This window comes from Aspergillus steynii (genome assembly GCF_002849105.1).
Source record: "Aspergillus steynii IBT 23096 chromosome Unknown P170scaffold_5, whole genome shotgun sequence".
Lineage (NCBI taxonomy): Eukaryota > Fungi > Ascomycota > Eurotiomycetes > Eurotiales > Aspergillaceae > Aspergillus > Aspergillus steynii.
In genome coordinates this window covers 31974-47844 of record NW_020194402.1, presented here as the reverse complement: position 1 = coordinate 47844, position 15871 = coordinate 31974, and the positions used below count along the sequence as shown (strand labels likewise).

At 54.8% G+C, this 15871-nt stretch overlaps 7 protein-coding genes across 7 annotated transcripts; 4 read left to right on the top strand and 3 right to left on the bottom strand.

Moving 5' to 3' along the window:
• The first annotated feature begins 73 nt into the window (after positions 1–73).
• P170DRAFT_437322 (arylamine N-acetyltransferase 2) lies at positions 74–1209 on the top strand. The gene is made up of 2 exons (XM_024849340.1): positions 74–476; positions 528–1209. Exons 1-2 carry the CDS (start codon positions 82–84, stop codon positions 1084–1086), a joined length of 954 nt encoding a protein of 317 aa, XP_024702766.1. The 5' UTR covers positions 74–81; the 3' UTR covers positions 1087–1209.
• A 686-nt stretch (positions 1210–1895) lies between these two features.
• Positions 1896–3804, bottom strand: P170DRAFT_385139 (tyrosinase family protein). Its single transcript, XM_024845707.1, has 3 exons — positions 2983–3804; positions 2842–2927; positions 1896–2776 (listed from the first exon to the last, which is right to left on the bottom strand). The coding sequence occupies exons 1-3, from the start codon at positions 3391–3393 to the stop codon at positions 2047–2049; spliced, it is 1227 nt and encodes a 408-aa protein (XP_024702765.1). The 5' UTR covers positions 3394–3804; the 3' UTR covers positions 1896–2046.
• A 1114-nt stretch (positions 3805–4918) lies between these two features.
• Positions 4919–6592, top strand: P170DRAFT_447432 (integral membrane family protein; the record flags this gene model as incomplete). The annotated part of the gene is made up of 9 exons (XM_024850875.1): positions 4919–5077; positions 5136–5165; positions 5228–5447; positions 5497–5531; positions 5590–5695; positions 5748–5802; positions 5863–5925; positions 5982–6080; positions 6142–6592. The coding sequence occupies 9 exons, from the start codon at positions 4919–4921 to the stop codon at positions 6590–6592; spliced, it is 1218 nt and encodes a 405-aa protein (XP_024702764.1).
• Positions 6593–6652: 60 nt separating this feature from the next.
• Positions 6653–8722, bottom strand: P170DRAFT_437319 (bifunctional fumarylacetoacetate hydrolase/alpha/beta hydrolase family protein). Its single transcript, XM_024849339.1, has one exon. It carries the CDS (start codon positions 8700–8702, stop codon positions 6933–6935), a length of 1770 nt encoding a protein of 589 aa, XP_024702763.1. The 5' UTR covers positions 8703–8722; the 3' UTR covers positions 6653–6932.
• A 279-nt stretch (positions 8723–9001) lies between these two features.
• Positions 9002–11078, top strand: P170DRAFT_385129 (composite domain of metallo-dependent hydrolase). Its single transcript, XM_024845706.1, has 7 exons — positions 9002–9377; positions 9426–9660; positions 9720–9899; positions 9955–10015; positions 10063–10246; positions 10309–10510; positions 10572–11078. The coding sequence occupies exons 1-7, from the start codon at positions 9173–9175 to the stop codon at positions 11020–11022; spliced, it is 1518 nt and encodes a 505-aa protein (XP_024702762.1). The 5' UTR covers positions 9002–9172; the 3' UTR covers positions 11023–11078.
• Positions 11079–12750: 1672 nt separating this feature from the next.
• P170DRAFT_193173 (uncharacterized protein) lies at positions 12751–13832 on the bottom strand. Its single transcript, XM_024842715.1, has one exon. It carries the CDS (start codon positions 13424–13426, stop codon positions 12785–12787), a length of 642 nt encoding a protein of 213 aa, XP_024702761.1. The 5' UTR covers positions 13427–13832; the 3' UTR covers positions 12751–12784.
• Positions 13147–15809, top strand: P170DRAFT_193159 (MFS general substrate transporter). The gene is made up of 7 exons (XM_024842714.1): positions 13147–13768; positions 13892–13991; positions 14050–14062; positions 14133–14350; positions 14405–14554; positions 14617–15017; positions 15073–15809. Exons 1-7 carry the CDS (start codon positions 13492–13494, stop codon positions 15621–15623), a joined length of 1710 nt encoding a protein of 569 aa, XP_024702760.1. The 5' UTR covers positions 13147–13491; the 3' UTR covers positions 15624–15809.
• The last annotated feature ends 62 nt before the right edge of the window (positions 15810–15871 follow it).

Below are 15871 nucleotides of genomic sequence, written 5' to 3'. Positions count from 1 at the left end.
CGTAAATCCCTTGAAGACAGCGTGCCAACCTGACACCAAGTAAAAGTCTCTTGTCATAGTACTTGACAACGCCGTGAAAGAATGCAGTCACCCTATTCCACTGCGCAGCTTGTCAGCTATTTGAAGTCGCTGGCGCTGCCGCCGTCCTACGGGCGATACATCCCAGCGCCGTGGACATTCCCCCAAACCGAGGAAGCCCTGACGGTTTTATTCCGATGCCAACTCACCCGATATCCATATGAAAATCTCGCTCTACATAACTCCTCTAGCGATCCTGTTTCACTGGAACCCGATGCGCTCTACCAGAGAATGCTCGGCGCCAATGATGCCGACCCGATTGGACGGGGTGGATACTGTCTGGAAGTCAGCATATTCTTCTACTATATACTCCGTGGCTTGCGATCCCAGGTGTACATGACAGGAGCGAGGAATCGAGATCGACAGGATGGAGCTCCGGTGGGAGAATTCAAAGGATGGTAAGCCACAGACGCTTGAAAGAGGCAGAAGCTGATTCGTCGACGAGGTAGGGTGCACATCGTCAATATTGTCCAGCTGCCCACCGGCGCCCGGTTGCATCTGGATGCGGCCTTTGGAGGCGACGGGCCGACAAGTCCGCTGCCACTGATCTCAGGACATGCGGTTCGAAATCTAGGAATGCAGGAGGTTCGCCTCGTCCTCGACAGCATTCCTCATCAGTCCCGAACCGACCAGAAAATGTGGATCTATCAGTACCGAAATGGCCCCGAGAAGGAATGGATGTCCTTCTATTGCTTTGCAGAACTAGAGTGGTTCCCCGACGACTTCGAGGTGATCAATCGGTTTACGAGCTGGGAGGTGCGGGAGAGAGGAAATGTGATTGCAGTTAGATTCTTGCGAAGTGGCGAAAAGGGCCATTATACTCGCTATTGTGCGCCAAATGCTGTTGATTGCGCAGGGGCTGATGAGGTGCGTGTTGTGGGCAAAATCATGATGGTCAACCATCTATTGAAGATCAATATGGGGGACCGAACACAAGTCATTCAAGAATTCGACCCGAAGACACAACAAGCTGAGATCTTGGAAAAATGGTTCTCGATCAGCTTATAGCCAGGCCTTTTTGTTGTGGGCGGGAATGTGTACGCATGGCCTGGATAATGCGTTTAGCACGGTGACTACCCACAGAGCTCAAGTGAATTATGAAAGCCTTGAAAGAATCGAGGTGAAAAGGACTGGTTCTACTATAATAGCCAATGAAGACAATGCATATTGCAGGATTTCACCTCGGAATGTTTTCTTTGGGTTCCGCGGAACGATGGGATGTGAAAAAAGCCCCCCCTTACTTCACAGAGAAAGTCGTGATCTCCCATGAAGAAATCAAATCCTCGGCTCGCTAGATTCTTGTACATTCTTAGGAATGTTGTAGAGTCACTTCGCGCCGGACAGCAAACGTTGCGCCGTCAATTGGTGGAATTGCCGGGTGAGGTTCTTGCTCAAACAGCCTCTTTCAGAGTTCTGTCATGGCGCCAGACCTTGTTTTAGGGTAAGTGGTGTCATATTGCTCATTGTTCGTACGGGGGAGAATCGGAAGTTGAAGCCCTGCCGCAGACACGGATGACAGATCAGCAATGATCTGCCAACGTTTGAGTGTCAACGTTGATCAGCGAGCCTAAGAAATGATCAGATAGGAGAATGCCGTGTCCGTCGGACATGATGAAGTCTCAATTTTGAGGCTTTCGAGGGTGAGACTAGCGCCATGCGCCGATAAACTTTGCATCAGCCGAGGCTCGCAGACAATAGCTCAGGCTTCTGATCCAGAAAAGAGAACAAGCTAACAGTCCTGGCAGCTGTCTACTGTAATTTACACGAATTGAGATCCATTCCGATACGACAGAGTGTAAGACGTAAATCAAGAACTCAGAAGGCATTAATGAAGAGAGTTGTGGAGGAGTCAGACTCCAGAAGTCTAAGTCTCTATACTACACTATAACTATCTATTAGCGATGACAGCCGACGAGTAATTGCGGCACGTCAAATCCCGCTAGACCTGACAGCCCCCTGAACCATATATTACAGATAGATATAGCAGAACGGGCCTGCGGTGGTGCTCATCAGATCACGCATGGCGATGGGGCCGCCGTTGGCATATCCGATGTCGATGACGGTGTCCAGCGTTGTGTTGGGCGAAGGAGGGTTGTTCATAAACGTGCCGGTGCCGGAGATGTCGTTGCGACGCCGCGGGAGGTCCAGATTCTGCCAGATCCACCAGACTCGGTCGATCATGCCGTGGTGATGCCAGAAGGCGACGTCGCCGGGGCTCACGTACACGTCGCGACCGGGATCGCCGCCCATGGAGTAGTGACCGCCGCCGTGCACGCCGATCGAGCCGCTGCCGGGAATGCCCTGCATCGTCATCTGGAAGTCCCAGACGGCGTCATTGCCCAGAATCAAATCCACGATCTTCGGATAGGTGTTGTACCGCTGCAGGATCTCGGTCGTCAACGAGCGCTTCAGGCAGCGCGGGTTGTAGGTCAGCGGGTTGTCCACGGTCGAGGTATTTCCGCCGGGCAGTGACAGGACAGCCGGGCCCAGGTGCAGGCGATAGTCTTTGAAGGGACCGCTCGTGATGCAGCCTCCGCCACTGCCAGGGGGAAGGTCGATGGCCGGATAGTCGCCCAGATAAAGCTTCACGTCGGGCTGGCTGGGGATGGGAGCCCCGTTACCCGACATGGACGTCTCGCTGCCATCAAAGACGGGCGACTGCTCCATGCTGTTGACGTCGGCGCCCCAATCCCAGTAGCTGAAAGTGGACGAGAGATGTCAGTCGGCCGTCGACTTCCGGCATTTCATCGGTGCAGTACTCACGGGTAGTCTCCAGTATATCCGCATTCATTGCGCAGGGCCTGTTCAAACTCGTAGATAAAGTATCGATGCCACGCGAGGAAGGTGCCCTAGATCGCGGTCAGTTTCACGTCACCCCGTCAGGTCCAGCGGCAGCAGGCATACCGTGTAATGGATCTCCAGCGTCTGGTTGATGTGCGTCGCGACAAAGTCATCGTATCGCGTTTTGGCGCCGGGGGCCAGGTGAGCCGGCGTGCGGGCAGGCAGCTTCTGCAGGCACAGCACGGAATTGATGTAGTCTTTCTTCTGGGACTTGGAGAAGGCCCGCCAGTTACGTCGCACGCGGAGGTTCTGCAAGGAGCACCCTCCACGCTTGCTCTCCGAGCCGCCCCCGACGCTGTCCGTTGTGACATTGTAGGCAAAGTCGGCCAGCTGGTCCAGCTGGGAGGCGGCCACCGCGGTCGAGCTCGAGGCGCTGCTGGGGAGCGTGGGCGTGGCAGAGGACTGCGATGCGGCGGGCATGGCCCAGGCCTGCGACGCCAGCAGCCCCAGACTGAGAACTTGCAAAGCCACCATGATGATCCAAAGGTCCTGGGAGGCACGAATGAGAGACGTGAGCTTGCACGGGAACGACGGACAGCTGAAACCTGCACAGGCCGAGAGATCGATCTGGCCGGGGAAGACGTGTCTATTTAAAGAATTACCCACCCGGTCTCCTGACAGCGAGAGGCATCTATCACGGCCGGATCAATTCAGCTAAGCATATATTGAAAGGATCGTGCCATGCTCTCGACATGCACGGTCGGGCCTCTGACTGGCTGCGGCGCTGCAGGGAGGGTCGACGCTACTGCTGGGTATCGGTTGACCGGCCCAAAGCCCTGATTTCCTGTCGGGGCGAAGCGACGAGCGTTAATTTGAGTCGGGATGGATAAATCCGAACCAGCTGCAAGTCGCCAGGGGCGGTGGTCCAGATGCCATAGCCTCGGCCTGGGCGGATGCTCAGGGTTGCATCTGCGAAGAGAGTGGAGCTGTATAGGGTTTGCGCCGGTCCCGGGCGATGTGGTCCCATTTCTCCCAGGCGCCAATCACCACCGCATGCGCGATGCGATCCGAGGAACCAGGGTCGCCGAGCAGGTTGGTTCCGTGGATGGCCAAAGGGGATTGACATCCCTGGAGATCAGTCCGTTCACCGCGATCGAAACGGATCGCCGTCTATCGCTCCGAACGGCGTGGGTGATGCTTTCTTTCTGGACTTCCTGGTGCGATATCACGCTGGATAGCCTAGCAAGCGGCCAGTCATTCTCTAGACACGCCCGAATTCCGATTTCGCTCTCCGCTGGACGCCATAATCCGCCTAGTAGCCACTAGCCCAGGGCCAGGGTGGCGAACTAAGCGTGAACCTTGTCATTCCCAATAAAGTTCTCATTTGCATGGAACAGTTGTCTAGCTCGGCGGCCCATTGGTCAGGTTTGGCCGGCTTTGGCCAAAAGATTGCCATTGTCCACCGTGGAATCGTGGCCGTTATCAACTATTCCAAAGATGCAGGGGTCTGAAACCGCCGGGCCTTCTCCCTCAATATCTGGCGGCGGCATAATTTCGGCTGCACGCACGATTCCACGGACGCAATCAAAATCGACCGCTTAATTTAGGCGAGATCGAGAAGGTTGCCTAGCCGAGGGAAACTGGCCAGCAACAGAGGGTCACCCATAGCTCCCCTGGATCTGTTGGACTTTTAACTTTGGGGGAGAAAACAGAGAGTTTGGTCGAGATGCGCCATATCGTAGGGCCAGGATTCAGGATCCAGGATCCAGGGCGGTTCTCTGATCGATTGCAAAATCAGCTCTGGCACCAGGGACCGGACAGTTCCTGAATTTTTCGTGTTTTTGGATTCGTGGGCCTCACTTTTGAGTCTCCCATTTTGACATGCCCTGGGACTCTGGCTGTACAGCGTCGCAACGAACACTCTCTTTGGAACACCACCAGCTGTTCCAGTTATAATTCAAGGTGGTCGCTGCCAGGGTGACTGAAAGATTGCCTTCTTTTCCAAAGCCTTTCCAATGATCGATTCGTGATCGAGTGCCTTCGAAGATCCGCCGCTGTCATGCCCGACATTGCTCACCCAGCAGGCGCGGGCCTGCCGGACGATAATCAAGGGCCACGAATTCTCGCCGCCACGACGATAGCCACCGGATGCGCCTTCATTACTGTCCTGGCCCGCGTCTACGTTCGACTATTTGTCATTCGAAATGTTGGACTCGATGTGAGGAACCCTGGCCTGGGGACCACTGGCGCCGCACCCACCGCTGACTTGTACCTAGGATTACACCATGATCTTAACGATGGCACTGGTAAGAGACATCCGAGGTCGTGACAGGGCATTGGCTAATGAATCTGCTTCGATGGTTCACAGTCACTCGCTGGATGGGCCATTATTATCCCCGAGGTTCGGTACGGCGCAGGCCGGCATACAGCCTACGTCTTGGACACGGCCACCATGGCCACGCATTTGAATTTCGCCACACAGGCCATCTATATGTGGGCAATTGGGCTGGTCAAAATCTCCATCGGGCTCTTTCTGCTGCGATTTGCGCCGCGTAGAGGATACAAGGTCTTTATATGGGTCGTGATCGGTGAGTCAGATAACCATGATTTCTCACTTGCGGCGCTAATTCGGAGAAGTCCTGATGTTCCTATATACTGCCATTTGCTTTTTTGTACGTGAAACAATCGCACCCTCATGCTGCACATCGCAGACGAGCTAACGCATTCGAGACTCTTATCTTTCAATGCAAGGACATTCGGTCGATTTGGGACCAGTCGGTCAAGTCCGAGTGTTTTAAGCCTCCTCAGCTGCTGGCCTTGAGCTATACCAACACCGGTAAGATCCATAGTTCAAGGGATTCAGAACGTCAGTATTCTGACCATTTTAGCACTCAACATCCTCACCGATCTTGTCTTTGCCATCTTGCCAGTCTTTATGCTGAGGTATGCCTCCAATCCCCCGGTCTAACCCGAGCAACCTGCTGACCGATGCCCTCCGAACAGGCACTTGCAAGTCAATCGCCGAGTGAAAGCCTCGTTGATGTGTATACTGGGTCTGGGAATCTTGTAGGTTGCCAGGTCTTTCATTGTGCATGCACCCATTCTAACTAGATGCCACACAGCGCCTGTGCCGCCGCATGTGTCAAAGTCTCCGTCCTGCCGAACTACGGCCGCACGGGCGATTTCCTCTGGGACTATTCCGATCTGACGATTTGGGTTGTGTAAGATATATTTCCGTCGTCCATCTCCTGCCTGTCGTTCTGACTCTTCATTCGTGTCCAGTGTCGAGTCCAACATGGGCATCATGGCTGGTAGTCTGCCGACCCTGAAGCCGCTGTTCAAGCAGGTCTTGGGCAGCTACGCTTCGCGATCCAAAACTCGACCGTACACGTACGGAAGCAAGCCTTATCGCCTACACTCGTTGTCACAATCCGGTCACCAACGCTCCCAAACCTTGCGCAGCGCAAACCAGAGCGGCTGGGAACCCGAGGCGGATCAGAAACGACCGCATCAGGCCTCGCGAGAATACGTGACGACGACCACGACGACCAGTTATCCTCATAAAGGCGGCAACAATTCCAGCGAAGAATATATCCTGTCGTCTCGCGACCCGGACGCCATCACGCTGACCACAGAGGTGCTGGTGTCGCGCTCGCCGGATGCTCGGCCAGGACGCAATCAACCCGGGGCTCATTCGGCCGGCGGCAGCTTTGGACAAGCCAACATGGTTTAGGACTTATTTGTCAGAATAAAGTAATATATTTGAAATCTGATACAAATGTACCGATTCTGCGCAGTGATTCTAGTCACTTTTTCTGTCGCTCAAAATGCACCATGTTCCGGGGTTTGACTGGCAAGAAATTGTGTCGAGGAGATCGTTCTTTTCCAAGCTTTGCTACATTTGATTTTGGCTGATCTACGTTCTCTTTCGTAGATTGGACAGCTTATGAAAGCATTCAATCAATCAGGGGTTCTTAGGTGTAGGGATTGGTACCATCCTCCCAGTGGCAGGAAATTGGTTTACATCGAGTCCAACGCGGGCCCGTTCCGAAAAGTGTATTTGGCCGGAAATGTCACTGCTGATCGGCAAGAAAAGAGAGCACAGCATCGGACGTATCCCGATCATTCTCAAATAGATGCCAGTGACCGACCTCATCAAGCACCTTCATTCGAGAAGACTGGATAGCGTTTGCGTAAGCATCACATACGGCAGGCGGACTCACGACGTCCTCGCTGCCCGTCAGAATGAGGGTCCGACAAGTCAGTTGCGCGGGGTCCAAAATCTCGTCGGCTGACCCGGCGAGTGCCGTGCATGCTTTTGCGTATCCCTCGGGGTCTTGACCGAGCAGGGACAGACGGGTGGCTGTGACTGCCAGGGGGTTCTTCGTTCGACATGCGGAAGACAGACCGGCGTCCAGAATATCATCTACCACCGCGAACATGCCCTTGTTGCGCACCGTCTCTGCGCGAGTGTAACACCCGGATCGCGCCGCCGGCGATAGTCGTGACGGAGGAGGTCCCATAAGAACCAGTCCGGTGATCAACTCCGGATATTCCAAGGCCAGCTTCATTGCCACTAGGCAGCCCATCGAGTGGGCGACCACCGTGGCCGGTTTCCGGTCTGGTCGTGCTTGACGGTAGACGTCGCGGACGTCGGCGGCAAGCGAGGCGACGGTGAGCTCGCTCAGCGCACTGGTCGGGGAGAGGCCGTGGCCCTCGAGATCGGTCAGATATAGGGCATGCGTCGCGGCCAGGCTCGTTACCAGCGGGGTGAAATAGCCGGACGAGCCGCCCAGGCCGTGGATGAAAATGACGGGCGCGCCCTCTTGATGTCCTTGAAACTGGTAGAACAGCTCCTTGCCTCCCACTTGCAGCAGGCCGTGCCTTTGACGGGTCTTTTGGTTGAACCGTGGAATCGCGGATCGGGCTTGGACGCGCTGGATGGTGGTATTGGGGGCATCGGCGGTGGCCATGCGATTGACGAGGGTACCCAGGCCGGTCACACTAACGTGCACCTCATCTCCCGGCTGCAGAAACTTCATGGGTCGGAATCCGAACCCGACTCCGACGGGGGTGCCGGTGGCGATGGTATCGCCCGGCTGCAAGGTCTGGCCCTGCGACAGACAGGCGATCAAGGTCGGGATGCTGAAAATCAGCTGGTCCAGGGTCGCATCCTGCCGTTTCTCGCCGTTGACGAAGGTCTGCAGCCGCGGATTGGTGGGCAAGTGCTCCTTGCGAACGGCCACGGGTCCCATGGGGCAATACGTGTCGGGGGACTTGCCCAGGAAGAATTGCTTGTGGTCCCGCTGTCTCTCGCGCGCAGTCACGTCGTTGATGATGGTATATCCCCAGACATGGTCCATGGCCTCGGCCTCGCGAATGCGGTGGCCAGCCTTGCCGATGATCACCCCAATCTCGCCCTCGTAGTCCGGGGTCTCGGTGAATTCCGGGTGCAGCAGGACTTCTTCCCCGTGGGCGATAATGGATGTTGCGCGCTTCGTAAAGATCACCGGCCGGGTGGGCTGGTCATTCTTGTCGGAGGCATCGAACCCCGACGAGTTGAATTCCTTGGCGTGTTCGGCGTAGTTTTTCCCGACGGCCAGAATGTCGCGACCGGAGATGGGAGGGAGCAACTGCACTTGGGAGAGCGACAGGGCCTCCTCGGGCGCCGGTCTGATCCTCTCGTCGCCGGCTTCGATGACCTGATAGAGATCGGACACACGCGTGCCGGAGGAAAAGGACAGCGGGGTGATTTGTTCCTCGCCGAAAACCAAGTGTCCGACCCGAGGGGTTCCCGCGGTCGGGTCGACATAGACGCAGTAGTTGATCTTGGACGGGGCCATGACCGAAGGGAATCACGGGGAATGTCTAACAGTGGACGATGTAGAAACACAAGATCAATCGATAAAGAAACGAAAGAAGACCGGCTTCAAGCGCAATCCGGGACGGCGATGACGTCATCCCGGTGTTGCAGGGTATCGCTGGTATTCTATTCCAGCCCTAAGGTAAGGTGCAGGCAGTAAGCTCGAAGGCAGTAAATCCCCTTGACCCTGGAATGGGCACGGGACGAAGACATTCGTACTTCTGCACGAGCACCCGAGCGTGGATTCCCTCGTCCCCCATGGGTCCAGTCCGTGTGATTGGTGCCCGCAGACGTCTCTCCGCTCGGTCTCCTGCAATGTGATGGGATGTCACTCGATATCGGCTCCTGAGATCGGCTGGCATAGAGGGCAGTGTCCGTCAGTCATGCCCCCTCCCCCCTCAACCTCACCACCATTGAGGTCGAGATAGCTGCAAGAGAAAGCCGAGCAGGATGTCTGTCAGCCACCCATGTCCGTCATACGACGGGCCTCCGAGAAACGTCGCCTTCATCGATCAACTGCAGTTTGACGACCGACTGCAACCGAGGCCGTATTCAATCGCCGGAACACCCCCGGAATCGAGGATCTTGATTCTGGACGCTCAGATAGTTGATGCCACTGGGAAGGCACCCTACCGCGGAGATGTCTTGATTGTCGGTATGTGAGACTTGTGGGAAGACAACGCCGGTCCTGACCCATTCCCAGGCGAACGCTTCACGCATGTCGGCCAAATCCCCGAAAAGCAGTACCTGTTGGCAGATCCCAACGTCAGGGTCTTCCAGGCGAACGGCCGAACCTTGATTCCCGGCCTTGGTGATGCCCATACGCATCTCACTTGGAATGGAGGCGACCTGGAGCGTCTGGGTGAGCTGGGCATCGAGGAGCACACTCTGTTGACGGCCAGGAGTGCTCGTTGCTTCCTCGATTCGGGGTACACAATGTAGGTCATACTTTGAACATGGAACTCGGTTGGAAACCCCGGTTGATTTCGGCGTCTAGGTGCTTTGGGGCTGCGTCGGCCCAGAAACGCCTGGACGTGGTCGTCCGAGACGCAATCAACAGGGGGGATATTCCTGGTCCTCGCTGCCTCGCCAACGAACAAGAGATAGCCCGCCGAGATGGTGCTCTGGTGCCCGGAATCACGGCCTATGCCGACGGGCCGGAGGAAATGCGCCAAGTGTATGCCGAAAATTAGAATGCGCTGTCCCATGCCACGCTTACATGCTCCTCTCAGGATCCATGAACATGTGACCGTGGGAGTAGATCAGGTCAAGCTGTCGATGTCGGGGGAATCGGTATGACACGCTTTCCGCGACGTCATGACCTGCTAATCGAAGATCAGATCACCCAAGTTCGCGATGCTGAGGACTGCTATTTTAGCCCCGAAGAGACGGCCGCATGCGTGGACGAGGCTCATAAACATGGCATCAGGTTGTGTGCCCATGCGCGGGCCCGTGACTCAATCCGGCAATGCATTGACTACGGAGTTGAGGTGATATACCATGCCTCGTACATGGACAAAGAATGTGAGCTCCCACGGTTGTGGATCTTACGGGGGTGTGAAGGCATGCTCATCCTGTATATGCAGCTATGGACCTCCTGGAACAAAAGAGAACCCAACATGTGGTCGTACCCGCCCTGAACTGGTTGGTTGCGACTCTCTACGAGGCGGAACCCTTCGGGTATGCCACCGCATCGGCCGAAAAGGCCGGCTACAAGAAGGAGCTTCGCGCTGCCATTGTCGCACTTCGGGAGATGCATCGTCGAGGAATTGTACTCTTGCCAGGCGGGTAGGCTCGGAGAATTCCCACTACCTTGTGCAGGTCAGCTTCACCACTAATATCGCTGTAGGGACTATGGCTTTGCTTGGACGCCGCACGGAACGTACGCACGCGACCTAGAGCACTTCACCGAGCTCCTAGGCTTCACGGCGCACGAAGCCATCATTGCGGCCAGCTACGGGGTAGCCAAGCTCTTCATGCGATCGCATGAACTGGGTCAGATCAAACCGGGCAACTATGCCGATTGCGTTCTAGTTGACGGGGACCCGCTGCAGGACATCGCGATCCTGCAAGATCATCAGAAACTTAATGTCATCCTGATCAACGGACGAGTCCACAAAGCAGGTCCACAGGAGGTGATCATGCATTTGACCGAGAACCATCATCCGTCGCACAAGATTGCTCCCAGCCCTAAAAACGAGGTCAAGGAAGTTATAATGCAGAATGCCTACTGGATCGCACTCCTTGGTTCTGCGGGGTGGTTAGTACTTGGTATTGTGATATATATTCGCGGTAGTTGAGTTAGATGGTGGAAGTATATAATTGTTACCATGCTGAGTGATCTGCCCACGCTCAGGCACCACAGTCATTTCCCCTTCAAAAGCTACATTACCTACCTACCTACACAGTTTAGAATCCACCACGTGAGAAGGACACACAGGAGATGACCAAATCCAGCAACCAGGGAACACCAAACCCGAAAAGCAAGACGATTGAAGAATCCCAAGGCGGTCGATGTCGGGTGGAAGAAAGTGGACCGGATCCGTCTTGGCTGCCTTTCGGGGATTAGCGGCTACCGGCCGGCAGTTCTACTGCGTATGGAGTTGAGAAGCGGAGAAGCTGAGGCGCTGCAGACAAACCATCTCGAGGCACACACCCTCCATGGCCATGTCTCGGTGTACTGGTTCTCTACCGATCGGCGGTCGCTAACGCCATGGCGCTTTTAGCCCCCGCGACCAGGACAGGATAGCCCTAGCCCTAAGGCCAAGAGTCCACTAGCCTTCCTGGTGTCACCATCACTGGCCGTGAAGACGTGCCCAGAGCGACAAGCATCGAGACGGGTGACTGCCGCTGAAGTCAACAACAACATGTACGGCGTCTACTCCGTACTCGTGACCATTTTGCGGACTTGGTCTGCGCAGGCAAACACGGGCAGCGACGGGGAAAATGGAGCTCGGTTGGAGTCGTCCAGGGAGGGACCGGAGCAGGTCCAGTTTACTGTGGAGTGGAGCCGTGACGACAAACGGTGACTGGCCCCGATTCAACCAACGAAGCACAGAGGTGGAAGTCCACGCTAATAATGACCAGGGGCCACAGCACACGGGGAGTCCTAGCCCGTGATTTGTGAAAAAAGGCGACCCACAGCGAGGGGTCCGGACTCGGAGTAGCCCATACCCCCCGAGTTGGGGGGCGAGAGCTTTTTACGGAGTAGATCGCGCGTTTGCACATTCAACGCATCCCCTCGGGAAACAAAAAGAAGGCGAACGGGAAAAGTTGAAAAAAAAAAAAAAAAAAAAAAAAAAAAAAAAAAAAAAAGAGGAAGTTCGATCGCCCGTACAAAGACCAGGCACACCTTTATGCTTATGCAAAGTTGCTTTCTTATATGACATTAGGAGTAACACAGAACCTGAATTGCTCGGATCAATGGTCACTTCCCGTCAGCCTTCATATCCACTTTTGACATCTGTCCTGCATGCCTTTTGTGTCGTGCACCGTCTGCTTGTGCTCTTGACCCTTCAGCCTGCTTAGATTTTCCGTCGGCTGGGTTTGACTGGATCAACTCGACCTCCGACTGCACCGCTGACCTTTACCGGCGTCCCTGGAGAGTCGTTTGCATTTTTCTGCATATCAGGTAGGGAGACGGTATCTGTACTGCGTGCGTAAAATTTTTTTCATGAGTCAGAGAATAATCCAACGCAAAATTGCTCTGGCATTCTCGGCCGGGTTGAGGGCCAAGAGCAATTGCGCCGCACTAAATGGACGGTACACACCAGAGTCAACCTCTTTGTCATGGCTCCTGCATGAAGCGTTGCATACGCCGTACTCGGAAGAATAATGATCACTACGGAGTAATAACACCACCTGGGCTGACCGGTGGCCCACCGTGCGCTCGCCGTTCAGATTGGCTCGTGCTGGCCCTGGTTGTTCCAACTACTCGTTCGGGTATAAACTTGCTCCACCGTCGCTCATCCGGTTTTGCTGTGGAGATGCGATAATGACCTGAGATGGGGGCATAAATAGGTCACCGTCGTTCCCAGGCCCCCCTTTGCCGGTGGAAAGTTCCTACCTACCGCGTCTTTCTCTTTCCTTCATCCTCCCCCCGTTCAAACACGGGATACATACGTGCTGCCGACGTGTCGCCTTTGCTTCTTGCCTCGAGTATAGAACGCAGTCACAAAAGTTGAATCGATCAAAAATCACGCGTTGTTTGTTATTGTCCGATAGAGAGCATTTGGTTGTTTGGCTTCGTATTCCAGCACCTCTAGTTCGAGATAGAGCCACCCCATTCGCGACGCTTCTCTTTGCCTGCGGTATACGGGACCGACGTGTAATCATCCATTTCCCTCTCAGATTCCCCGGACCCATGGCAGAATCGGGTCTTGCGGAGAACGATGTTTCTAAACGAGTATAGCAGGTTCCATAACTTTTTTGCAACCCTTCGCGCCACGACGCAAACCAAGCGCGCCACCATCTCAGCCCGACAGCGATCTTATTTGCCAGTGGAATTTTCCAACTGTCATAATACCATTGCGCCCTCGAATCGACTCCACGGTCTCCCTCGGCTTTCAGCCCGTCCAGTGCAGCAGCTCTATTTCTCCAGCCTAGCGCCTCATCGAATTCTCCCCGCAGCAACGATTCTGACCCAAGCAGCATTGATTTAGCCCCGCGGCAAGTTCCATAACTTCGATTGCGACACCTCACCATTGCGCCTCCCACAGCCCGAACCGGATAATCTTGCTTCCCCTTTGCGACTTGAAGCCCCCTGCGCCATGATGGACAAACTCAGCTTTCTGTGGAAAGACCGACAATCCTTCCCCGACGTTGTCGTGCCCCTTGCGGATGCCCCTGCGCCTGCCTACTCGGAGCCCAACGCGGAGACCAAATCCAACCCCGATGCGAAGGCTAATCTGAACAGACTCGATAGCGCCTCCTCCCAGGAGAACGGGGCCAGTCCCGTTCCGCCATCTAACGTGCTAACCCTTGAAGGCTTGCGAGCGGAGGTCGAGTCTGCCGTCACGGCCTCGGGTGTGGACAGTGCTTATGACCGTAGGTGCAACTGGCGTCTGGCCCACCGTTTGGGGCTGCACGCCTGTCCTGTCTATGCCTGGTGGAGAGCCACCGTGGGTGATGACGAAAAAGCTTGAAGTTTCTAACCATTTATGACTATAGGCAAGGCGAAAATCCTCAATCGCGCAATCCAAGACATCGGCATGGGTCGATACCAGTGGGAACTGTACGTTCTCTGCGGATTCGGCTGGGTTGCAGACAAGTGAGAAAATTCATTGATTTGTTCTTATGAAGTCGTAAAGGTGCTAACCGCCGTGCAGTCTCTGGTTGCAGGTGAGAAGCTTGACTTTGCCAGCATCTTTTTGAAGCCGGGAAAAGGACGGCGGATTTTAACCTCGTGCAGGGAGTTGCCCTTACGCTAAACTCGCTGTCTATGGAATTTGGCGTGTCTGATTCCTATGTCCGCTTCACGACCTGTTCACTATTTGTTGGGCTTATCATCGGTGCCTCCTTCTGGGGTCTTGCCTCCGACGCTATTGGACGCCGACCCGCGTTCAACGCGACGCTGTTCCTCTGCGGCGCCTTTGGCCTGGCCTCTGGTGGTGCTCCTAATTGGGTTGGGTACGTACTTGGCAACTAGCATTGCCCGGCTCCTAATGGCTGACTGAGGAGCAGAGCGTGTGCTTTATTTGCCTGTCTTGGCTTGGGAGTTGGTGGTAACCTACCCGTGGATGCCGCCATCTTTCTCGAATTCCTGCCCTTCGATTCAGGTAGTATACTGAGCTCCCTTGCCACGTGGTGGTCTGTGGGTACTTTAATTGCTAGGTTTGTTTTTCCAGGAGTCTCGCATAACCCTCATGGTCCGGAGACTGATTTCAATATGGCAGTATGTTGGCCTGGGCTTTCATTCCCAACTTCTCGTGTGCCGACGCCGCGTCCTGTACAAGGGAAGACAACATGGGCTGGAGATACCTGGTCTTGTCATTGGGAGCTATCACTTTTGCCATGTTTCTGTGTCGATTCTTCCTGTTCACTCTCTACGAATCCCCGAAATTCCTGGTGTCTCGGGGTCGCCAGGAGGAGGCTGTCGCTGCCGTCCAGGGTATCGCATACCGCAACAAGACCAAGACCTGGCTCACCGTCGAGGTTCTCAATGAGATCGGGGGCTACCCAGAAGAGACCTCAGACGAGAAGCTGTCGTATGCGCAGATCATTCGCAGATCCCTTTCTCGCTTCTCCCTCCAGCAGGTGGCTCCTCTTTTTGCGACCAAGAGGCTGGGAATCACAAGTAAGTCAAGCATCAGCGCCTCTAATTCTATCATTTAAACTCATTGTCTGGTCAGCGATCCTCATTTGGTTCTGTTGGACCACCATTGGAATGGGCTACACGCTTTTCAACGCCTTCCTGCCGCAGTATCTGAGCACCTCGGCATCGGTCTACGAAACCTACCGGAATTACGCCATCACGGCCGTCGTGGGGATTCCGGGTCCTATTGTTGCTCATTTCACCGTCGACCTCAAGTACATTGGCAGGAAAGGAACCATGGCCATCTCCACCTTGATCACAGGAATCCTGTTGTTTTGTTTCACGGCAGCCAAAGATGCGAATTCTCAACTGGTCTGCTCGGCTCTCGAATCCTTTTTCCAGATGATTATGTATGGCGTACTATATGCCTACACACCCGAAGTTTTCCCTGCCCCGAACCGTGGCACCGGAACGGGCGTTGCAAGCTGTCTTAACCGTATCGCCGGGCTCTGTGCCCCCATCATCGCCATATACAGCGGAGATGCCGACCCGAGCGCTCCCATTTATGCTGCTGGCGCGCTCATGATTGTTTCGTTCATCGCCATGGTTTTGTTACCGATTGAAACGAGGGGGAAACAATCTCTGTAGGCGTGCTGCCACCTGTCTGCACCAGGGACGTCGATTACTCGGGCGAAAGTCGCGGATGACAATCCAGCGCGTTGTGGCTACGGCTATCCATGTTGAATAATGCTCTAGCCGTTCCTCATCCTGAAAGCTGGATCAGGCATGCTCCTATCTACCTAAAAGTTTCTAATAATAGAATGAACATTTCCGATAATACTACTATCCCATCGCATTAATAGTCCATGTACTGAATGGTAGCTGATATTTATCCA